At 34.9% G+C, this 25,054-nt stretch overlaps 1 protein-coding gene and 1 non-coding gene across 3 annotated transcripts in view; one reads left to right on the forward strand and one right to left on the reverse strand.

The window, feature by feature from the left end:
* The window catches only part of CHD1 (chromodomain helicase DNA binding protein 1), a 77,110-nt gene that overhangs the window by 23,076 nt on the left and 28,980 nt on the right, over window positions 1-25,054 (reverse strand). For both annotated transcript variants that reach the window (XM_030817252.1, XM_030817256.1), the window contains exons 5-23: window positions 24,856-24,920; window positions 23,146-23,295; window positions 22,774-23,045; window positions 21,444-21,669; window positions 20,626-20,726; window positions 20,214-20,392; window positions 19,148-19,275; window positions 18,176-18,392; window positions 16,532-16,621; window positions 15,366-15,556; window positions 14,188-14,376; window positions 10,741-10,903; window positions 9,755-9,907; window positions 7,263-7,334; window positions 4,632-4,781; window positions 3,522-3,670; window positions 2,829-2,925; window positions 2,634-2,729; window positions 1,114-1,290 (exon numbers count right to left, since the gene is read on the reverse strand). In XM_030817252.1, the coding sequence (XP_030673112.1) occupies window positions 1,114-1,290; window positions 2,634-2,729; window positions 2,829-2,925; window positions 3,522-3,670; window positions 4,632-4,781; window positions 7,263-7,334; window positions 9,755-9,907; window positions 10,741-10,903; window positions 14,188-14,376; window positions 15,366-15,556; window positions 16,532-16,621; window positions 18,176-18,392; window positions 19,148-19,275; window positions 20,214-20,392; window positions 20,626-20,726; window positions 21,444-21,669; window positions 22,774-23,045; window positions 23,146-23,295; window positions 24,856-24,920 (2,865 nt within the window). The remainder of the gene's footprint in view (window positions 1-1,113; window positions 1,291-2,633; window positions 2,730-2,828; window positions 2,926-3,521; window positions 3,671-4,631; window positions 4,782-7,262; window positions 7,335-9,754; window positions 9,908-10,740; window positions 10,904-14,187; window positions 14,377-15,365; window positions 15,557-16,531; window positions 16,622-18,175; window positions 18,393-19,147; window positions 19,276-20,213; window positions 20,393-20,625; window positions 20,727-21,443; window positions 21,670-22,773; window positions 23,046-23,145; window positions 23,296-24,855; window positions 24,921-25,054) is intronic.
* Window positions 11,394-11,496, forward strand: LOC115831816. Its single transcript, XR_004027306.1, has one exon. It is a non-coding gene; the product is annotated as a U6 spliceosomal RNA (small nuclear RNA).

Consider the following 25,054-nt stretch of genomic DNA (forward strand, 5'->3'; position numbering starts at 1 on the left):
TGCCCCAGGCTTAAAATTTAAGGAAGCACCAAAAAACTCAGTAATCAAGACAAATAATCTTATATCCTAAAAACCAAAGGATACCAGAAAAAGAAATTAGTCTTAGAATTTTTTCCTTTTTGGCAATATAGCTTGGCATGGCATTATTACAGTTATTTAAAATTTTGGTATTTGTTTATTTAGGCCACTGAATAAACACCAACAAATTTTTAAAAATTAAAATTACATAAAATATGCTTTCTGAACATGACAGAATTAAACTACCAATGATTAACAAAGATAGCTGAAAAATCTCCTAAATATCTGAACATTTTAAAACATACTTCTAAAAAAACCTGTAGGTCAAAGGTAAGTCATATGGGAAATTTTAAAATATTTTTAAATTAAGGAAAATATAAAAATAGATTTGGAAGATTCAGAAAAAGTAACGCTTAAAGAAAAATTTGTAGCATTAAATGCCGATATTAGAAAAGAGAGATTACATTTCTATATCTAAGCTTGCACCTTAAGAAACTGAATAAAAGAGGTCAGGTGCAGTGGCTCGTGCTATAGTCCCAACACTTTGGTAGGCCAAGGCGGATGGATCACTTAAGCCCAGAAGTTCCAGACCAGCGTGGACAACATGGCAAAACCCCATCTCTACAAAAAGAATACAAAAATCAGCTGGGTGTGGTGCGGCACACCTGTAGTTCCAGCTATTTGGGAGGCTGAGGTGGGAGGATTATCTGAGGCTGGGAGGTTAAAGTTGCAGTGAGCCAGAATTGTGCCACTGCACTCCAGCCTTGGCAACAGAGCAAGATGCTGTCACCAAAGAAAAAAGAAAAGAAAGAAAACAGCAAATCAAAAGCAGAAAGAAATAATAAATTGTGGAAACTCATGAAATTAAAAACACACACACAAAAAAAATCAATGAAACTACAAGAGCTGGTTCTTTGAAAAGATGAATAAAAGAGGAAGAAACACCTCTCAACTCATTTCATGAGGCAAACATTATCAAATCAAGGCCATTACAAAAAAAGAAAACTATGGACTGATACCTCGTAGAAACAAACAAAATCAGCCCAGGTTGAATACTCTTACTTTATAGAAATATCTTTAAAATTGCAAAATCACCTGTTTTGCACAATTTCTCATTCTTGGGAGCATATAAATTTCTTCAAGTTCCTTCTGTCTTTCTTCTTCTTCTAATCGTCTTCTTTGATCTTCTGGAATAATTTCCTCCCAATTCTTTGAATTTCTTTCAGGTTCCAACTCAATGTCATCCTCATCCATATTTGAGAAGTTGGCAACCTGATAAATTTCAGAATTTTAAGAGTAACTGTTACAGAAAAATTGCTCCCTAAAACTTTTTTTTTAAAGGGAGGAACTGGCATGCTCCTTAGGATAATGAATATGACTGTGGACTAAACCAAATATAACTTCTGAACAACCTAGATTCATTTCTTCATTAGGGCAAGCAGATCAAACCAAATGACATCTAATAATCCTCTAGGAATGATTTTATTTTGCCCTACTGCGCAACAAAATTAGTAGCATCACAGAACTAAGAGCAGTTAACAGAACAACAAAAAGTAATTTATACTATTAACATGCTAAATAATCTGCAGAAATTCTCAGACCAGTCCACCTATCAAGTATTGTAGAACAATCTAATATCATTTTTATCATCACAAAAACACTATCTAAAGAGCTACTGGCAGAGACATAGAGCTCTTTGAGAGCACACTAATTTCTGTGAGGATTACATAAGATAGCACATTTAAGGTACTATGCAAGGTCTGGTACACAGAAAGCACCCATTAAGGCTATCACAGCCGGGCGAAGTGGCTCACGCCGGTAATTCCAGAAACCTTCACCTCTTAACCAGGATTACTCAACATTCTATCCTATCTCCCCCTGCTATAGCTCTTTCCTCACTACAGTCAATCATCCACAAAGTAGTCAGAGTGATTCATTAAAATTATAAAAGTTTTTTATTCACTGTGTGGGGTACACTGCAGATGTTCCATAAATATTTGTCAAATGAACACATGAAATGAATTGATCTTTAAAAACCACAGTTCATAAAAAATAGCTAAGATGTAGAGAAACCTGTTTCTTCAAACAAATGGCACTTAACTTACTCCATGAGGTCAGTTGACTTATGTTGTTTTAGGACTTCTTTCAACTCATTGGCACTCAACAAACCAGGGATATTAAATATCAATATATAGTAGCTTATTGCTTACTTTGACTGATTTACTTGAGTTTTCTTATTTGTGATAAGTTAATGTCAAAAACTGCTTCAAAATAATATCAGCTGAAAGCCTTCAGTCATGGAAATCTAAATAAGAGATCACACTGATTCATTTATTTACCCAAGTATTTAAGGACATGTTATTTGCCAAACACTATTCTAGTTGCTAATTAGGAAACAACAGCTCTTTCCACCCAACTAAATGTAACTTCATAAATGAGTTTGGTCTCTTTCAAATCAGTTTGCTACTGGTTTGTCTGAACAAGAGAGAGTAGTTTTTATATAACACAGCAATCTTCCTGATTATGCTTAAAGAAAGATTAACAAACCACTAAATGACAATAACTCAATTCCTCTCAGTTTATGTAATTATAAGGAAAATTTTGTTTAAATCTACCTTGAACTGGGAAAGTAATTCATCTCCTACAGTTAAAGGACCTGGTTCATTTTCATGAGTTTCAGCTCTCTTCAAGATTTCATCTATATCCATTTCCTATAATTAGAAAAACAATATTTAAATATACTTGAATCCTTTCATCCTGTCAAATACATGACAAATATTCTGAAGCAGCCTTTTTTTTTTTGTTTTTACCTGGGGCTCTTGTTCTTCTCCTTCAGGTTCCTTAAAAAGTTCCTCAGCACCAAACTTTAAAATGGCTGATAACTCTTCTTTATTGAAAGGAGTAGAACTAAAACAGGAAAAACAAAAATGCTTAACATTAACAGTTAGAAATATAACATTTACATAGCACTTTTATTAATTACTGACATTTTCACCTTTACAAAAGTTACATGAAGAAGTTAGACGAATCAAGTATTAGCATCCTTTTTTTTTTTTGGAGACAGTGTCTCACTCTGTCACCCAGGATGAAGTGCACTGGCACAATCTTAGCTCACTGCAACCTCCACCTCCCGGGCTTAACTGATCCTCCCACCTCAGCCTCCAGAGTAGCTGCGACTACAGTTGTGTGTCACCATGCCCAGTTAAGTTTTTTATTTTTTGCAGAGGTGGGGTTTCACTATGTTGCCTAGGGCAGTATATTTATTTTAAAATAAGGAACTTGAAGCATAGAAGTTAAAGAGATTACCCCTAAAATTACAAATCTGTAGCGATGAAACCAGGTATTGAAGTATGTCTTCTGACTAGAAATTAGTCCAAAGTCTTCCAAAATATAAAAATTACAACTCTGAACACATTTCCTCAATGATCTACAGTGATGTAACATATCAAAAAAATGAGTTTACTGACTCTAAAATGACATTTTTTAAATAATCAAGTAACCACCTTGATGGGGCAGAACCTGTATGTAGTACTGTCTTCCCAGTTGTGTCCATTCTTTGAATTACAAGGTGATCTAAAACCATCTTCTTTTTGGCCCTTTCAAGAATATCTTCTTCAACTGATCCCTTTGTAACTAGACGATAAATATTCACCTGTAAAAATACACAAGAGGAAACAAATTGCAGTATAAAGGATTTGTTTTGCTAACCTCAAGTGCCTAAACACTGGCACACAAACTGAAGCTCATTCTACATGAAGTTTTCACTGGTTAAAAGCAAAACGAAAATTTAAAAAACATGTTTAAAGCTAGAGTTCCTCAACTTAAGAGACTATTTTGAAACTATATCCTTCCTTCCTTCTTAATATTTTGATAAGGAGATTGCATTTGCTTATTTTTGTTTTTTTAAAGGAATGACAGTAATTTTTAAGTTATGATTTAGCTGGGGAAAATGGGGGGGCATGTAAACTTCTGATAGCCTTATTATACTCGTTGCCTTGATTCTAATGTTTCATCACTCTATATAATACAAAATTCCATCAACTACTCCCCAAGTTAATAAGAAGCCCACTATAAAACAAACTCTCCAAAATTGAAAAGAATTGGTGTAGTAAATTTTCCCTATTTCTCTAGGTCAAAGGTTCTGCAGTAAATTTTCCCTATTTCTCTAGGTAAAGGTTCAGTACCACCATTTAAGGGTATTTTGTTACAATTATAAAATGGGGTCACATTTGCATGTGGAGAATCTTGTAAGCACATGGACAAAATATAGACTAACAGAAAGGCAGCATATGATGCTCAAACTCTCAAGTTAAAATAAGCAAGTAAAGACATTTTAAAGTTTTTATTGTAAGACGAAAAACTGCGTTATATAGTTACGACTAGAATACAGGATCAAAACAGAATACATGATCCTATTTATGCATAGTTATCTCAATTCTGTCAGACTCTCCAGGTGATTTTGGTAAACCAAGTTCCTCAGTATCCTATCTGTTAAACAGCAGTATGACTGTTACAGTGATCTCATCCTCTAGAGGATAAACTGAACTCACTTCCAAAAAAAAAAAAAAAGAATTCTAAAACAGCAACAAAATATAAATTAAAATTAAAAATACCTGTTTCTTTTGCCCAATTCGATGGGCTCTAGCCTGTGCCTGAAGATCATTCTGTGGATTCCAATCGGAATCAAATATAACAACAGTGTCAGCAGAGGCTAAATTAATCCCTAGACCTCCAGCTCTTGTGGACAGCAAAAAGCAAAAATCCTGTAAGAAATTGAATAATCAAAATGAAAAATTTTCAACTGATTTTCTGAATGTAAACAGTATGTTACTAATTAAACAGAAAGACAGTTTTTAAAACTAATACATAAACATCTAGCAAGACCAATCAACAAAAAGACTCCAAAATCAAATACATATGTTATTAACACCAAATTCAATACAGTGTTTACTTCTGGTGAAAAAGAAAGAAAACGGGATAGGAAAGGAATGATGCTTCAACTCTAACTGTAAATTTTATTTCCTTAAAAAATAAAAAGCATATATCAAAAAAAAAAGAACTCTGTGGAAAACAGTGTGGAAATTCCTTAAAGGAACTAAAAGTGGAACTACCACTGGATCCAGGAATCCCACTACTGAGTATCTGCTCAGAGGAAAAAAGTCATTACATGAAAAAGATACTTGTACACACGATTATAGTAGCACAATTTGCAATTGCAACAATGTGGAACCAGCCCAAATGCCCATCAATCAACAAGAGGATAAACTGTGGTATACATAAACAGCGGACTACTACTCAGTCATAAAGAATGAAATAATAGCATTTGCAGCAACCTAGATGGGACTGGAGACTATATACATATATATGTGTATATATGTATATATATATACACACATATGTGTATATATATATAGACATACGTACATATATATATCTGTATATATATATGTATGTATATATATATCTATATATATATATATTTTTTTTTTGAGACAGAGTCTCACTCTTTTTATCTTGGCTCACTGCAACCTCCGCCTCCTAGGTTCAAGCAATTCTCCTGCCTCAGCCTCCCGAGTAGCTGGGATTACAGTCACGCACTACCACACCCAGCTAATTTTTGTATTTTTAGTAGAGATGCGGTTTCACCATGTTGGCCAGGCTGGTCTCGAACTTTTTTTTTTTTTTTGAGACGGAGTTTCACTCTGTCACCCAGGCTGGAATGCAGTGGCGCAATCTCGGTTCACTGCAAGCTCTGCCTCCCGGGTTCACGCCATTCTCCTGCCTCAGCCTCCCGAGTAGCTGGAACTACAGGCGCCCGCCACTACGCCCAGCTAATTTTTTTGTATTTTTAGTAGAGACGGGGTTTCACCGTGTTAGCCAGGATGGTCTCAATCTCCTGACCTCGTGATCCGCCTGTCTCAGCCTCCCAAAGTGCTGGGATTACAAGCGTGAGCCACCACGCCCGACCAGTCTCGAACTCTTGACTGCAAGTGATCAACCCGATTCAGCCTCCCTTTAAAGTGCTGGGATTACCGGTGTGAGCCACCACGCCCAGCCTGGAGACTACTGTTCTGAGTGAAGTAACTCAGGAATGGAAAACTAAACATTGTATGTTCTCACTCGTAAGAGGGAACTAAGCTATGAGGATGCAAAGTAATAAGAATTATACAAAGGACTTTGGGGACTCAGAGGGAAAGAGTAGGAAGGGGTGAGCGATAAAAGACTACAAATTTGGTTCAGTGTATACTGCTCAGGTGAAGGGTGCACCAAAATCTCACAAACCACCACTACTGAACTTACTCATTTAACCAAATATCACCTGCTACCCAAAAATCCACGGAAAAAAAAAATTTTTTTTAAAGGAAAGTGGGCTAATTTGTTGTTTTGGGGTTTTTTTCTTTTCTTTTTTTTGAGACAGAGTCTCACTCTATTGCCTGGGCTAGAGTCTAGTGGCGTGATCATGGCTCACTGCAGCCTCCAATTCCTGAGCTAAGTGATCCACTCAACTCAGCCTCCCAAGTAACTGGGACTACAACCGAGTGCCACCATGCCCAGTTTAGTCTTTTTACTTTTTTTTTTTTGGTACAGACAGCAGTCTCACTGTTTCCCAGGGTGGTCTCAAACTCCTGGTCTGAAGCGATTCTCCTGCATTGGCCTCCCAAAGTGCTGGGATTACAGGTGTGAGCTACTGTGCCCAATCTGGCTAATTTATTTTGAAGCAAATTAAAATAACTGTTCCATGCTGAAACAGTATTGATAATAAAGAGTAAAATTCTTGGCTGGGCATGGTGGCTCATGCCCATAATCCTAGCACTGTGGGAGGCTGAGGCAGGTGGATCACCTGAGGTCAGGGGTTCAAGACCAGCCTAGCCAACAAGGTGAAGCCCCATCTCTACTAAAACTACAAAAACTAGCCAGGCACAGTGGCGCACGCCTGTAATCCCAGCTACTTGTGAGGCTGAGGCAGGAGAATAGCTTGAACCCGGGAGGCAGAGGTTGCAGTGAGTTGAGATCGTGCCACTGCACTCCAGCCTGGGCAACAGAGCGAGACTCTGTCTCAAAGATAAAATTCTTAGCTTTAAACTAGAATAGTGACTTTAAAACCTCGTTTGCTAATTAAAGGTGGCTAACACTACTCTTTTTTATCAAACTAGATATGAAGATTAAAAATGTCTGAATACAATAATGTAATATACTGATACTAAATCAAAATTATTTATAATTTTAAAAGCATTAATACATACCTCTGATCCCTCAGCATTAAAATGATCTAGAGCTTGTTTCCTCAGTTCTCCTTTTATTGATCCATCTAATCTCTAGAATAAAACACATTGAAATACTGCATATAACAGAATCAAAATATTACAAAGCAATTAAAATCAATTATAAAATTAAGTAGAAATGTGAAGCATGTCCTTTGCTAAAACTGTAATAGAAGGTACTTACTAGACAGTAAAATAATGCTCAGGCATTCTGTCTTTAGTCTGTGCTCCAAATCACTAAGACTGCACCCTCGAGAGTAAATACAGCATAGGCTGTCATACTATTCTGCCTGAGTCCCCATTCTAAAGGTATGTGATTGAGTACATAGCTGTTTACAAACACCTGAAACAAGTTTCATATCATGACATGATATACTATGTTATACTCTCATGTTTTATCATTTTACTTTCAAAATGTTGGTGCAACCCATTAAACTGATTCACAGATCCATTAACAGGTTACAATTCAGTTTTAAAAACACTGATTAAGTCCAGTGTGGTTACTAGAACAGCATTAGTGTCACCTGAGAACACAGGCAAATTATTGAGCCCTACCCCAGACCTACTGAAGGAGTTTAGCAAAGGCCATCCAGTTAATTCTGATGCACACTAAAGTTTGAAAATTAATGATGTGAAGCATCATGGGTTCTAGTTAACAGCCAGCAAATGAGTATCTTATTCACTGGGTATCTTGAGCAAGTGATCTGACTTTTCTCCACGTCAGTTCTGCTTTAAACAAAACAGACATAATAGTAGTCCCTCCTTCAGACTATAGAGAACTCAGTGAGAGAACACAGGAAAACATGTAGTACAGTGCCTACAACATACTGAATGCTTATTAAACATTAGCTACTATTTCACTTTATAAATGGCAATGATTTTATAATTATTAACTGGTTATAGACTAGAAATAACTTGTCTACTATGATCCATGCATTTAACCGATGAATTAAACTAGTATTTTGGGAAGTCATATGCCTACCTTTGCTTTGATACTATATGAATTTTAACTCTGCGAAGAAAAATATAAACATTTTAAATGATGTATTCTAAGTGGTTTAAGTGAAATGCTCTTACTTATCACCTACTCAAAGTAGGAAAACAGATGTCTATTAAGGTTTTAAAAAATTAAAATAATTTTTCTTTTCCACTAAAATACAAATTAGTACAAATTTTAAGAATAGTGGCATCTCATTACTGTGGCATGACCTAAACCAAATAAAATTAAAAATGATTCTCTCCAGGAAGTGACCTAGGAATGAGAAGGGATTAGTGGCAGAGAAGTGGTGCTTATAAACACTCAAAATTAGTCAAACTAATTTTTTGTTTGACCATGTACACAATAATTTGTTTAAAAACAAATCAACACAGGGCAAGAGAGGAAGGCAAATGGAAGGACAGGAGGAATAGCTAAAGGGCACAGTTTCTTTCTGATGAAAGTGTTCTAAAACCACCTGTCAAACAATTACACATATCTGTGAACATAGTAAAAACCACTGAATTGTATACTTTAAATGAGTAAACTGTATAATATGGGAATTATGTATCAATAAAGGTGTTTTCAAAAACCTCAACTAATGGTACTCTTCTACGTTTTCCCCTAAATGACTGCAATTATTTCTCAATGATATTCATATCACCAAATACCTGTCCTTCTTCACAACACTTACCAGAATTGTAATGTTACATTTATTTGTAATCACCTGCTTGATGTCTGCCTCCTGTAAGAAATTATAAGCTCTGACAAAGCAGGGATTGTGTGTTCAGTCCCATTATCATAATTTTACTGCTATTTTACTATCTGCACTAAATATACACCATTTACTAGCTGTATCTACATAATGTCTGCTATGTTCCTAGTACTGTTCATAAAATTGCTTCGAGAATTAAATAATTAGATGTAAAGTACTGAAAACAGCACATGACTTTAAACACTCATCGATATTAGCTTTAGTTATATTGAATGAACTTCAATATAAATTTTGAATACATGGAAGGGAATTCTGGTCTTTAGTTTCTTCTCTAAAGTTGTCTAGTTTTACTCAACAAACCCTGTGTCAGATAACTATGAGCACACCAATCACCAGAATCTTGGCAGCATTCACATTCAGAGACTACTGGCTGTTTTCCTCATTCAGATTAAAGACTAAAGGCTCCCCTGCTTTTAGACCTATCCAATCAAGAAAACTCTGCCTTAGTTCAGTTTTTAAAATCTAAAGCAAGCATAGAAGAAAAAGACAGAATCAAAAGAAAATAAAAATTACAGGAAAGGAAGAAAAATTGTTTTGTTGCAATATGTGAAGTCAAGAAAAAAGGAATGACAAATATTTTTTAAAGCAGATGTATCTTTTTAAAGAAAAAGTATAGTTTATATAAAAACCTAAACACTTACAAAATAATTTCAAAGTTAATTCTGTAAAATATGCACAGGAATTAGATAAAATTTAAAACAACAAATACAATTAAATGCTTACTTGAAAGGGGAATTGACGATATTTCAAATATTCTGCAAGTATATCTAACATCCGCACCATTTGTGAAAAAATAAGAACTCGATTGCCTCGTTCTCTTAGGCGAATTAATAGCTTGTCAAGAAGAATCAATTTTCCGCTACTACGAATTAAGTGCTACAGAAACAATAAATTCAAGTTGTTATAAGACATAAATGATAAGTTGTCCATGTAACACTTTAGTTGCTTGAATTATTTTAAATTGAGATTTTAAATTTTCATGTTAGAAAACAACTTATTTCACTTTTCAAAATTTTCTAAGACCTTTACCATTTCACTCCATGACTTAAGCTAAAATATTCTTCGCCATATTACACCTAGGTTTTGTTATATTGTCGGGGAGGAAAAAAGTACTGTTCGCTCTGTTTGCTAGTTACTATACCACAGTGTTTCTCCAAAAATCTTAGCTGAAGAACAATTACAGTGGAAGCAGCAGCAACTAAGCAACCAAAAGTTTAAAAAGAGTAAGCAAATGCATTCTAATGTATTAATTCTAGATGCTGATCCTAGCCCTTCAATGCACTACATTGGCTGGATTGCACCTGTGCCTTCACACTTCTGACTTATCTTCCAGAAGTACCAGGAAGGGTTAAAATGTGAGGTCAAGATGTCCTTCAGACTACCATTTACCAAATCACAAATGCAGCACAATTACTATTAATGATTTTTTTCATAAGTATGAACATACTGTGGGATTTTCTTGCTGGATAAGTTATTATAGGCCATGGTTTGAGAGACCTATTTTTAGAAAATTCATCAAAATAATTACCTAAATTAGAATTTTAAAATCTTTTCTACAAAGATTAATAACTGAGACCATTATAGAAAGGCACTATTAACTAAAGAGAACTTTTAACCAGTATATTAAAGCACTGAGCCATTTTCAATTGTAAGTGAAATCAACATTTCTAGAACTTTATCACAAAGTAACAACATTTAAAAATTCTTACTTGTAAGGCCTCCTGTTTATTATAGAATTCATTATTATCTGGTGGTTTAATGAGGTAGCAATGGTTACAACATTTCTTTAGCTCCATCATAATGTTCAAAAAGCCTGAGGTACTGCCCTTGGAACCTTTGCTGAGGGCCTTGTAATTCCTAGTTAAAATCCATCTTAAAAAAAAAATTATGAAAATGATGTTTAGCAGAACAATTACCAGGATAAATTCTAAAAGCATTAAAACAAAAAAAAAAGGCCAAAGGTAGTACCAAAGTAAAACTGTACCATTATGAAATTCACAGCTGGATATACAATGGACCAAATCTCTTTCATAATACTCATGAGAACACAACTTGTTTTCTGAACCATTAGCTACACACAGAACAGGCTAATGTAACATAATTATTACAGTGTATTAATCCTTTTCCCCTCAAATTTGCTAAAAAGATGGTCAGCTGCATTATTTATCTTAATCTTCTTATAACTTTTACTGCATTAGACAGCTAATGAAACTGAATATTTTGCATGGACCTAAAAGAAACCTGAGGATACCTCATTTTAGCCATGCTGTCTTCTCTAGATTGCAATTACACAATACATATGCAACTTATAGAAAACATCTTGGTGCTATTTTACTACTCCAAACTATATGTAACAATTCCTGTGCTCACTTCGGCAGCACTTATACTAAAACTGGACCAATACAGAGATTAGAATGGTCCCTGTACAAGGATGACATGCAAATCCATGAACACTCCATATTTTTGTATATATACCCCATGAATACTACACAGCCACAGAAAAAAAGGGATGAAATAATGCCCTTCAAATAAAATAATGTCTATGGATGGAGCTGTAGACCATAATCTAAGTGAATTAACACAGAAACAGAAAACCAAACACCACATGTTCTCACTTATAAGTGCGAGTTAAACACTGAGCACATATGAACATAAACATGTAACAACATTGTGGACTACTAGAGGGGGGGAATGAGGGGAACATGGGTTGAAAACTACCCACTGCTACCATGCTCACTACCTGGATGCAATATTACGCATGTAACTAACCTGCACATATACCTCCGGTATCTAAAATAAAAGCTGAATTTAAAAAAGAAAAGAAAAACTTCCTCTCACCATGACCTTTTCCACCTTTTATTTTCTTCCTTTTTACAAGGTCAGTTTTTGAAGGGCTTGAAAGTCTCAAATATCTAGTGTACATACTCTTTTATTACCATTCTTTACCACTAGTTATACAGGCAGTTCCCCAAAACTGAAATGAAAAGCAAAACAAAACCCATGGACAATGCTCAATGCCCTAAGAGTGGACAATGCTCAATGCCCTAAGAGGTAATCAAGAATAAAGAATTATTTTTCCTTATCCAGAAAAAATTTATTATTAATTTCTCTAGAGGTAAAAATTCTAAGAATTTTTCCAGAAGTTTGTGGCAGTATCTTATTACGTTAGTTGCCAAAAAGTGCCCTGAAGAGTTTAAATTCAACATCCATGATATATGACTAGCACTGAGAGAATTACAGGTGAATGTATCTTCTTCCTACTTTGACTTTTCTTTCCAAATAGTCTACAAAATGCATTACTTTTTTTAAAGAACCCCATAACAAAATTAGATAATCGCCATTGTGTACTACAAAATATACTCTTAATTATTAATTTGAATATTATCAAGCACCTAGATCTACCTACCAATCTATAGGAAATACAGGGGATACTGTTAAACTACTTTAGAGGGAAGTACTATGCAAAATTTAGATTGTGGAAAAATTCTACAGAATAACTGTTTTCCCCATCGTATACATTTTAAAAAGAAGTACCTATAGATAATAAACTCAGAGACAAATCAATTGCCATATATGAACCCATCTCAATCCCAATTCGAGTAAACGTAAAAAAATTTTTTGAGAAAACTTGAACACTGATACTGAATATTGGTATCAAGAAATTCATTCTGCTGGGAGAGCAATAATTTCCTAAATTGTGAAAATTTTAAAGTGGGTTATTTATTTATTTAAGATGGGGTCTCACTCTGTCACCCAGGCTGAAGTGCAGTGGCATGACCTCAGTTCACTGCAACCTCTGCCTCACCAGCTCAAGCGATCCTCCCACCTCAGCCTCCCAAGTAGCTGGGACCACATGCACCCACCACCACTCCTGGCTAAGTTTTTTGTATCCTGGGTAGAGACAGGGTTTTTGCCATGTTGCCCAGGCCGGTCTCAAACTCTTGAGGCTGAAGTGATCCATCTGCCTCAGCCTCCCAAAGTACTGGGATTACAGGCATGAGCCACCATGCCCAGGTGATACTAGTATTTTTAAAAATCAATTATTAGAAATACATAGAAAAATATTTATGGAAAAATTTCTGATCTGCATCAAAAGGATAGGTACTGAGAGAAATGGGGATGACCAGAGATACATAAAGACTGGCGCGAGTTGGAAGTGAAGCTGGGGCTGGGCACAGTGGCTCATACCTGTAATCCTAGCACTTTGGAAGGCTGAGGCGTGTGGATCGCTTGGGGCCAGGAGTTCAGGATCAGCCTGGCCAACGTGGCAAAACCCTGTCTCTACTAAAAATAAATTAGCAGGGCATTGTGGGGCACACCTGTAAACCCAGCTACTTGGGAGGCTGAGGCACCAGAATCATTTGAAACCGGAAGGTGGAGGTTGCAGTGAGCCAAGATCGTGCCACTGTACTCCAGCCTGGAGTACAGAGGGAGACTCCATCTCAAAAAACAAATGAACAAACAAACAAAGTGAAGCTGAGTCATGGGTATAAGAGTTCATTAAATTATCCTATTTTTGTATATGTCTGAAATTTTCCATAATAAAAATAATTATGCAATAAGTACATTCTTTCAAATGTATGGCACCTATAGATTTACCACAGAATATAAATGTTTCTGAAACTCCAAATGCATGTAGCAATATATTTCCTTTTATGCAATTAAATGTTTAAACAGATATTAGAACAGATTTTCCTTTCTGATTCTTTGAAAACTCCTACTGTATAGATCTTGACATACAAAATTTATACCACCTATGATTTGTTAATACTCTTCAAAAAGCAGCAGGGCCTAAAATTTTGTTCTAAGTTTCTTTTTTTGGCCTCTATCTGTTAATTGTCATAATCATATAATACCTTCATTATCGTGGAAATCCTAACACTTAAACTCTTTATAAGGTAACAGTATGATATATAGGAAAGCAACTAATTATTGTTAGAAGATGAATTACTCAGTGTCGTCACTCATAATTTTGGATATGTCATTAAATCTCCTTTTGCCTCCTAATGACACAGAATAAATTTATTCTGAAACTCGAGAATTGCAACTGCTCTAAGACACTATTGTAGAGAAGGTGGGGGCACGAAGAGCAGGACACAGACATGGAAGGTTTTCAGAATTAAAAGTTCAGAACATGTGTTCTGTGTACAGCTTACTTGTAGTATTGTTTCTGTAAAGCACTCATTTCCATTCTTAAAATCTGCTCAACCTTGGCAGGAAGAGATTTTTCCACATCTTTCTTAACTCGGCGTAACAGAAATGGCTCAAGCTCCTTGTGAAGGCTTGCATAACCATATTCTCTCCCTTTGCCATGTTCTTCTTCAAAATCTTCCCAGGAAGAAAACCTTTAAAATTTAAGAAATTGGAACAATTACTAGAAAAAGTCAAATTGTGTATGAGCTTTTTTTTTTAGAGGAGTCATTTATAAACAAAATACTACAGATTTTTAGAAAAAAAATTAGCTAAACTTAGTTACTTCTAAAAATCTCCCTCCCAAGAAGATGCATGATGAAATATAATTAGTTGTTTTATAAGTTATGATTCTTTTTTTTTTTTTTTTTTTTGAGATGCAGTCTCGCTCTGTCGCCCAGGCTGGAGTGCAGTGGCGCAATCTCGACTCACTGCAAGCTCCGCCTCCCGGGTTCACGCCATTCTCCTGCCTCAGCCTCTCCGAGTAGCTGGGACTACAGGTGCCCGCCACCACGCCCGGTTAATTTTTTGTATTTTTAGTAGAGACGAGGTTTCACTGTGGTCTTGATCTCCTGACCTCGTGATCCGCCCGCCTCGGCCTCCCAAAGTGCTGGGATTACAAGCGTGAGCCACCGTGCCAGGCTAAGTTATGATTCTTGAATCAAGTGAATATGAAGTATTTTGAAGTATGGGTTAATTATCACTAAAATATTTCTCAAAAAATATACTTTTAAAGTTCTGGACCTACTGAAAGAGAACAAGTAGTGACCTTTGGGAACTTATTTAGCCTTGTCTAATCTAGTTTTCCTCATTTAGAAAAAGGGATTACCAGCACCTCATTGTTGTTACTCCTACTATTAAATACAAAGAATGGTACGGTGTTAGTTTTTCAAACAAGGTATATTTTGAACATGCGCAAAATCAACTGTTGTGATTTATTACACATGGCTTAAGTTTATTAACAAAATTGAAAAATTCAAATAGTATTACAAACTACCTGACCTCATTTTCCTTTTTAAAAAATTCTTAGTAATCTGTGACCTAATCTTTTAGGGCAATAAAAACTCTTACTGACCTTATTACCTGGGTTTCTTCCCACTAAACATAACCACACAATATGATTAAAATTGTAAATTTGTCTTACTTTTCTGGCATAATGAAATGTAGCAAAGACCAGAGCTCTTTGAGGGAATTCTGTAGAGGAGTTCCAGTGATAAGGAGACGATGATTGGATTTAAAATCTATTAAAGTTTTATACAGAAGGGAGTCATCATTCTTTAATCGGTGTGCTTCATCAACACCTATAAATGCCCAATTTAGACCTCCAAGGAATGCCTTAAAATAATAGAAAAACAATATTTTGAGAGAAAAACGGAATTCAAATTTAGCCTTCCCATTTAATCTGAACTCATTAAAATGAAACGAAAATTAAAAACAAACTTTGTCTAATTTTCAAATAAATTGTAATCTCAAGATTACAATACACAAGTAACTCAGCACATATTCCTTCTATGACAAATTTAACCACTAGAATGTAATATCAAGCCTAAGTTTTTATTAGCTTATAAACTGGTAATTAATAGACAAAAATCAGCAGTGTCATTTAAAATTTTTACAAAAGATTTTTAGCCCAACCACAATAGAAGCCTCTATTAATGTCAATATGAAAAAAAACTATGACACAAATTCAGAACAGTGTCTTATTCCAAGTGTAGGTACAATTCTTTGTACAACTTTTATAAACGGTAGAACTCTCTTAAACTTTGAGTTAGAGCAGGCCTGATTCCGCTACTTAAGAGCTGTGTTACCATAGCCAAGTTCATTAAATTCTTAGAGACATTCTTGAGACTGATTTTCTTTTCCATAAAGTAGAGAAACTGAATATAAAGTAGATGGAGGAATTAAATAAGGCAGTATCTATAAAGCCTTCATTGCTTCACACAGTGGTAGCTTAATCCTGTTAGGTATCTTCCTCTTCTTTAAAGAGCTTACAAATCAATACACACTATAACAAACTGGTTTCATTAGATTGAGTTGGCAAGCCTTTTCTAAGAAGAGCCAGATAGTAAATATTTCAGACTTTACAGATAAATATATGGTCTCTGTTACATATTCTTTCTACGACCCTTTAAATGTAACCTTTCAAAAAGGTAAAAACCATTCTTAGTTCAAGCACCATTAAAAAAATAAGAACACAGGCTATAGTTTGCTGACTCACGATTTAGGCTATTCTCTCATCCTGTCCACAGCATATGATAAAGAAAAAACTGATACACAAGAGATAAAAACACGTGAGAAATAACTACATACCTTATCCTTTAATAAAATTTCGTAAGTTGTTAACAGTATATTAAATTTTAACCGTTTGGTCTGATGATGTGTCCATTCATGAGTTCTTATCTAGTAAGAAATTTGAAGGACAATTTTAAGACAAACATCAAGCAAATTATACTTTTACTTACGTATCTAAAAATTAAAATCCATTCAAATATGTAAATAACTATTAATATATGTTTATGTACTAAAAGAGTTTTTGTGTTTTTTTTGAGACAGAGTTTTGCTCTTGTTGTCCAGGTTGGAGTACAATGGCGCGATCTCGGCTCACCACAACCTCCACCTCCCGGGTTCAAGTGATCCTCCTGCCTCAGCCTCCCAAGTAGCTAGGATTACAGGAATGCACCACCACGCCCAGCTAATTTTGTATTTTTAGTAGAGACAGGGTTTCTCCATGTTGGTTAGGCTGGTCTCGAACTGCCAACCTCAGATGATCCACCCACCTTGGCCTCCCAAAGTGCTGGGATTACAGGCATGAGCCAGCGTGCCTGGCCAGATTTATTCTTTATATAGTCCAAAATGCTACGTAAATCTTATAAATAAAACACAAATACCACAGCATTTCTTAAAAAATGAAGTAAACACAATTTTAAAGCACATCTTTCACAAAAGGTCTTATTTAAGAAAACGTAAGTGATTAATTCATTTAATAATGTAACGTTTATGGATGAAATATGATGTCTGGGGTTTGCTTCACAGTAACTACGAAAGTAGTTGTGTAGAGGTATAGACAAAACAAAACTAGCAGTAGATTTGTGAAACTTGAGAACATGAGGGTTTATTACATTCTTCTATCTGTTCTCACGTATATTTGAAATTTTCCATTAAAAACGTAAAATAGGCTGGCATGGTGGCTCACGCCTGTAAATCCCAGCACTCTGGGAGGCCAAGGCAGGTGGATCACTTGAGGTCAGGAGTTTGAGACCAGCCTGGGCAACATAGTGAAACCCCATCTCTACTAAAAATATGAAAATTAGCTAGGCCTGGTGGCAGGTGCTTGTAATGCCAGCTACTTGGAAGGCTGACGCAGAAGAATCACTTGAACCTGGGAGGCGGAGGTTGCAATGAGCCGAGATCACACCACTGTACTCCAGTCTGGATGACAGAGTGAAAAGAAAAAAAAAGAAAAAACCACCAAAAAAAAAACAGTCAAATATATATATGAAGTAACACTAAACCAAAACTGACATTGTTATAGTCAATTAAACATGTACTGAGAACTTATCTGTGGCAAGTTCTATGCCAGAAACAAAGATGGTTATACAGACCAAAACAAAACAAAACCCCTCATCCTCGTTAGGCCAAGAACAGTGGTTCATGACTGTAATCCCAACACTTTGGGAGGCCAAGGGAGGCAGATCACTTGAGCTCAGTTCAAGACCAGCCCGGGCAACACAGCAAAACCCTGTCTCCACTAAAAAATACAAAAAAGTAGCCAGGAGTGGTGGCGTGCTCCTGTGGTCCCAGTTGCAGTGAGCCAAGATCATACCACTGCACTCCAGCCTGGGAGACAGAGTGAAACCCCATCTCAAAACAACAACAACAACAACAACAATAAAAAACACTTGATCTCAAAGACAAGTATATTCTGATTTCTACATTTACAGGGAAACAACTTACCATGTTTCTGCTGTTAATATCACCTAAATAAACCACAGCATTCATTTGAGAAGCCCATGTCTGAATTTCCCTTTGCCAGGAAGTAAGAGTGGAGAGCGGTACTACCAATAAAAAAGGTCCATATAATTGATGTTCATGAAACAAATAATTCAGAAATGAGATCGTCTGTATTGTTTTTCCAAGGCCCATTTCATCAGCGAGTATGCAACTATTTCCTCTACAAAGTTAAAAAAAAATTAGCATGCAAGGAAATATTCAAATATACAAAGAAACCTTTTTACATCGTGTATATGTTTACATGAAGTTAAATAAAATTAATCTGCTAGGTATTATATAGAATATACCACTTTTATTAACTACAAATAATAAATGTAAAGGTATCTGGCTAAAGACCTAATCATTAATGCTGTAAGAAAAGTAAAAGGAGATGACCGTTTTGGGCCAGAAGAGGCTTAAAGATTAATTTAGTATTATGTTTAATCAATTATGAAGCCAATAATGCAATTCATCTACTAGTAGTAGAGTCCAGATATATTAAATAAGTAAAAAGTGTATAGGAAGAACATACACTTAAAAAAACACTATAGCTAAATTGCAATCGAGATTCACAAAAGTAGAGTGGGGGCCACAGAAGATAGAAAAAAAATGTAGAAGAGTAAATGGATGTTAAAATAACTAGGAAAAAGAGAAATATTCCAGGAATAGCATGGGATGAGAACGGATATGCATTTTGATTTTTAAACTGAATAAAAACATATTTTAAAAAGTCAACAATCAAGTTAAACTCCAACTCCACTGGATTTTCTTCCTAGTATGTAGTAAGTATTGTTTATATAAACTAGGAAATAAAAAGACTAGCATATAAACTGCCAAAGAGTCTTATCCTTTATGTAAATGGAAATCTTTTCTGAATCCTGTATTGGTAAAATTCTTACTCTGTCAAATCAAATAGATGATTCAAAATATACTTACTTGCACCAAGAATGAGCAAGCCAATTTAAACCATTTAGTTGATAATCTCTTAATTCTAAGCCCTCATGTCCTCCAATATAGGATGGCTGCTTCTTCAGGGCTACAAACCTTGGCCTTTGTTTTAATACCTTCAGTAGAAATAAACATTACTATGTAGAATTATTAAATATAAGAAATTATACTAAAAGATGAAAGCCTCAGCTTTACCATAAATTCTTAAATTTCATCTCTAATCATCAAGCTCAGAGATTCCATTACTCAAAATGTTTCTGAGGATTCAGTCAATACTGTTTTCTACTACTCTACTAAAATGAACAGTGAAATATTTTTGCCTTCTTTTTTAAACAAAAATTTAGAGAAAATTAACTTCCTGCCAAAATATGAGTCTCATGTATTTCACAAGCAAAACCTATGTTAAATTGTTCAAAACCATCGCTCCAGCCTTAAGCTACAAACCAGCATAAAACTGGCTTAGCTTACCATTCAATTTCTGAATTCCGAGTTATCCCTATGAAGAATGTAATTCTTGTAATAAGGAAATAAAGTCTAGTAGTCCATAGATCTCAACACATCACTAGTAACTCTGGGTAAGTTACAAGGATGCAGAAAGTATTGTGCAAGGTAGTTCTGGATACTTTCCGATATCACTCTCCTTTTTCTCTACCTTCTAAGAAAATATCCACTATCTTTAAAATTGAGCATATCTCGTTTCCAAGGGTTTTTTTCTGTTTAGTTTCCCAACCCTTCCTGACAATCACCATAACCAACTTATCCTTCTGACATAGTGATGCTCAATAAGATAAAAGATAACACTTAAGACGATACACTGACGAAAACATCATTTACAATTTTTTTAAAAGAGAAAGTTTGAAATAAAAAATTATAAAACTAAAACTAAAAAACACACAGCAATTGCGGGAAGTTCACTTCCTGTAAGACCTATTATCCAAGAAATATTCTCCCTTAGTCTATCTGAAATCAGGATCCAACTCTTGTATTTAGGCTTGTAAATATTTATAATGCATAAATATATTTTTAATAATTTAAAATGTTAGACAATACTCACTTTGCAATCTTTAAAAGGAGTGGTTTTTGATTGGTTCCTGCTAAAATACTCATCAATGCATGCTTGAAACTTTTTGGAAATGAGAGCTCCATCTTCCCAGCTGCACTCTGAGTATGGAAGGCCCTGCCATTTGCAGTAATAATCAGGATAACCAGCTGCTGACTTTTGATTGGAATGAGCTGTGAGAGAATCAGGCATTTACTTATTTTTTTTTTTTTTTTTTTTACATTTAATCATCAGATACATAATTTTCAGTAAAGGCTACACAAGTAAAATTTAGCTATCTAGTTTACAATACTGTTTTAGTAAGAGCAAGCTACTGTGTTTGATACGTAAGTGGCAAACTTGACTTTTTTCAGATTATTTCAAGCATAAAAAGAAAGTTTTTTAACCAGAATCATTTATCACTAACCAATTATACGTTCCACTATTTGATACTGTTTATGTAGATCATCTGTAAGTTCTTGCTGGCAATTATAATATTCCACATCTTCTGGAGAGGCATTTTTCAACCTGAAAAATTATTAATCCAGGAATAGACTTAAAAATCTCCCATAAATAACCTGTCACTCCCCCATCCCCAACACTATTTGTAGCACAAAATCTCCCATTTCGCCACTGTGTGGGCCAAGTTTGAGTAATAAAGAAACTCAAACAGGAATAAAGCATCATTAATTTTTAACTAAAAATTTGTAATTTATAATGTATGAGACACACTCTATGTGACTGTTACCAAGGATAGGTTTAGATAGGTATACCGCTAGGAGTTTTACCTTGAGATGGAATAAAATCATCCCTCAGCACCTGCAGGGGATTGGTTCAGGATCCTCTACAGATACCAGAATCTGAGGATGCTTAAGTCCCTTACATGAAATGGCATGGTACTTAGAACATAACCCACACACATCCTCCCCTATACTTTAAATCATCTCTAGATGGTCTTATAGTACCTAATTTTACATTTGCAATGTAAATGCAGTGCAAATAGTTGTTACATTGTATTGTTTTTAATTTGTATTATTGTTGTTTTTTTTCCCCTCCGAATACTTTCAATCCATGGTTGGTTGAAACCAAGGATAGCGAAGCTGTGGACAAAGACAGCCAACTGTATTATAAAGTCTATAGTTATTTTAGGCTATCATTTAATGTTACTATGTATTCTTTATTAACATAAAGGCTTAGTAATCTCTGAACTATTAAAAAAAAGTATATGACATACAGCATACTTACCATCTTTTTGTTTCCTGATCTTTTTTCTTATAATTATCCAATTTTTTCATTCCTCTAACATTCTGCTGCTTGAGGGTTTCTTCTGTCTCCCAAGTGTTGTGGATATGGGACCATCCTTTCCATTTAATTAAATACTGAATCTCTCCTGGTTCTTTGTTTTTTTCAAAGCCTGCATTTGGGTCACCATCTGCTTCAACTGCATAGATGGTTGTAGTAGCACCAGTAGCTGAAAACAAAAGCGCAAGATCCGTCCATGTAATTAATTCTGTTGTAGGATTATATTTCAACTCAAATTTTCAAAAATATAAGTACAAAAATATATACTCTTTTAAATAAAGTATCAGGGGTATAGAAACTTATGGGAAATTCTATTGTTCATAAATAAAACTCAGAATTTCAGAATTATCTAATATAATCCCCTCCTTTTTCAAATTAGAAAAAATAAAAAGACAGAGGTCCACCTGAGATCCCACAGCATTATTCTATAATTATCCACAATATATGAAATGTGGTCAGGTGGAGGCCCAGCACGGTGGCTCACGCCTGTAATCCCAGCAATTTGGGAGGCCGAGGTGGGCGGATCACAAGGTCAGGAGATCAAGACCATCCTGGCTAACACAGTGAAACCCCATCTCTACTAAAAATACAAAAAATCAGCTGGGCATCCTGGCAGGCACCTGTAGTCCCAGCTACTCGGGAGGCTGAGGCAGGAGAATGGTGTGAACCTGGGAGGCGGAGCTTGCAGTGAGCTGAGATCGCGCCACTGCACTCCAGCCTGGACAACAGAACGAGATTCCGTCTCAAAAAAAAAAAAAAAACAAAAAAAACAAAAAAAAGAAATGTGGTCAGGTGGTTATTAAGAAGATACTCAGGCTAAGCAAATTATGCTTTATAAAACATAAGTAAAACAACAACAAAAAATCCACCCTCTTAGCTTTCAACATTGTAGAAAAATCTTAAATACTTCACCTTTATTTTTTTTTTTTTTGAGATGGAGTTTCGCTCTGTCACTCACACTGGAGTGCAGTGGCGCAATCTCAGCTCACTGCAACCTCAGCCTCGTGGGTTCAAGCAATTCCCTTGCCTCAGCTTCCCAAGTAGCTGGGACTACAGGCGCACATCACCTCACCTAGCTAATCTTTTGTATTTTTAGTAGAAACGGGGTTTTGCCATGTTGGCCAGGCTGGTCTAGAACTCCTGACCTCAGGTGATCCATCTGCCTCAGCCTCCCAAAGTACTGGGATTAGATGGGTGATCCACTGTGCCCAGCCCTTTACTCCTGTAAATATTATTTAAATAACCAAACAATAAATGGTTTTTTAAAAACTACCTCCTTTTCTCCCAATCCGACAATCCATAAATCTTTCTATGGTTTCAAATTCCTCTTCCTCAGGTTGAGGAACATCCTCTCCACAGACTTCCAGTAGGTCATCAGAATCTGTTTTCATTTCTTCATCCTCCTTATAGCTAACATTAACAGTTGCTTGGCGACGAGAACTTCTTTTATCATTATCATAATCTTCTTCATCATCATCCTCCTCAGATGAATCAAGCTGTCTCTTTTTTTGTCCAAGAATCTTCTTTCCATTTTTTGACTTAGATCTAGGAAAGCGCAAGGAGAAAAAAAAAAAAAGATTTGACTATATACAAAAAGAATGAATACTTTCCACAATAAATTTTCAGCACCAACCTGAGACCATACCTATTTTGAGGTTTTCTGCTTTTGACTTTGTTTTTTGGCTCATAATCAGATTCTGTTTCATCGCAACTGCTTTTATCTCTCTCTTCTTCAGATTCTGAATCTGAACCAGACTGAGATGGAGATCCTGACCCAGACATTTGCCAATCTTCACTGTAGAAAAAATTTATAAAGTATTTTTATTTGTACTTATATGGCAAATTTTATCCCTAATACAAAGATGATCAAATCAACCAAACTATATTCATTATCAAAAATACTGCTGCTTTTACTCATGCTAAAAATAGAAATATTTATAAAATAAAAACACTCTGGAAAATATTCTTCATAGATTTCTCTCACAACTCTAGTTTTGTTAATCACTTAGTTATACATCAGTGAACAGCAAATAAATGATTATTTTAATTTTCATTATAGATGAAAATCTTGTAAAATTATTCTACTTGCCCTCTCAAGAAATACTAATCCATGCCATTTTTATTCTCAAGAGGCTGTGATTTTGAAAAACACCTTTTTAAACTGATTTTTTAAATAGTGCATGTTCATTAAGAAACATAAAAAATGTAAAAAAAAAAAAAAGAGCAACAGTAGTACCATCTCAAATATTCAATCTGAGTACCTTACCTGTATTATTATTTTTAGTCAATTAAGTCTATTTCATTCCAATCAATATGTAGAGAAAAATAATGGATGTTAATATTTTGCTATCATAAGAAGTTCAAATGAAAGGCACATATTGAATTCTTACAAATACACTATATCCTATTTCAGCTATGCTTCTGCTTCGTTGCTCTGTATCTTTTGCACCAATTGTAACTATGATGAAGGCTACATAAACAAGCATATATGATAAAATCTGCTTATGATAAAAACATAGTAGAAGTAAATTTTTTACTTTGAGATCTTTTCAGGGCTTGCATACTGAAAAAAGTCTCCATTGTATATTTTTATAATGGAAAAAAAAAAACCGGATGATCCAATATACATCTATTAATATGAGGACCAGAGAGATTTGTAAAAAGAGAAAGGAAAAAAAATCCAAAGATAAATGATTGAATTTTCAGAATAAAACACAGAACAGAATAATAAAAGATACGAATCTTCGCATTAAAAATGCATGAATCTTTTGGGAAAAATAAGTAACAAATCTAATATGCAGAATATCAAAGGCAAATAGAAAAATAAAAGACAAGAAAATGGAATAATGTTTCCAAACCATCAAAATAAACATGGATTGAGAATTTGAAGTATTCTTAATACTTTCTGGGTCAAGATCTTTAGGAAATTACAGTGAGTTTCTAAAATGAGTTCTACGGTCTGAAGTAAATTTCACATGCAGCTGAATAGTAAAGATAGCTATTAACACAATTATAAGAATCATCCAAAATCAGTCACCCTGTCATCCCTATACTCCTATATTCCCAAGTTATTAAGATTTTCTGATATTACAACTAAGGAGATCATTAAAGTTTAAAAATATATAGGGGGAGTTATAGGAGATAAAGAAATGGCATAATACCCTCAGGTGGTCCCAGAAAGATAAATGTTAAAGATTTATCCTTAAATTGTGTAATGGTGTAACTTAACTTTATAAAATGCCATGAACTAACAATTTAGAAGAGTCTCCTTTTGGCAACAATTTTCATAAAGAAAGAAATAGGAAATAATCAGGATTTTTCTAAAATAAGAAGTCAGTTGTACAAAATGACGTACTCTTTATGCTTTTTCCTTTTGACTTCACTTGATGAGTCATCGGAATCTTCACTGCTAGAGGAATCCTGCAGAAAAAAAATAAAGTCAGTATCATCCACTAATGATTAGAATTTAACCACATCAAATTTTTATTTGCTATACTATTTAACATTCACTTTACGAATAACAGCACTTGTGAAGCCTTTTTTCAATGTAGTTT

This window comes from Nomascus leucogenys, chromosome 2, assembly GCF_006542625.1.
Source record: "Nomascus leucogenys isolate Asia chromosome 2, Asia_NLE_v1, whole genome shotgun sequence".
NCBI classification, from domain to species: Eukaryota; Metazoa; Chordata; class Mammalia; order Primates; family Hylobatidae; genus Nomascus; species Nomascus leucogenys.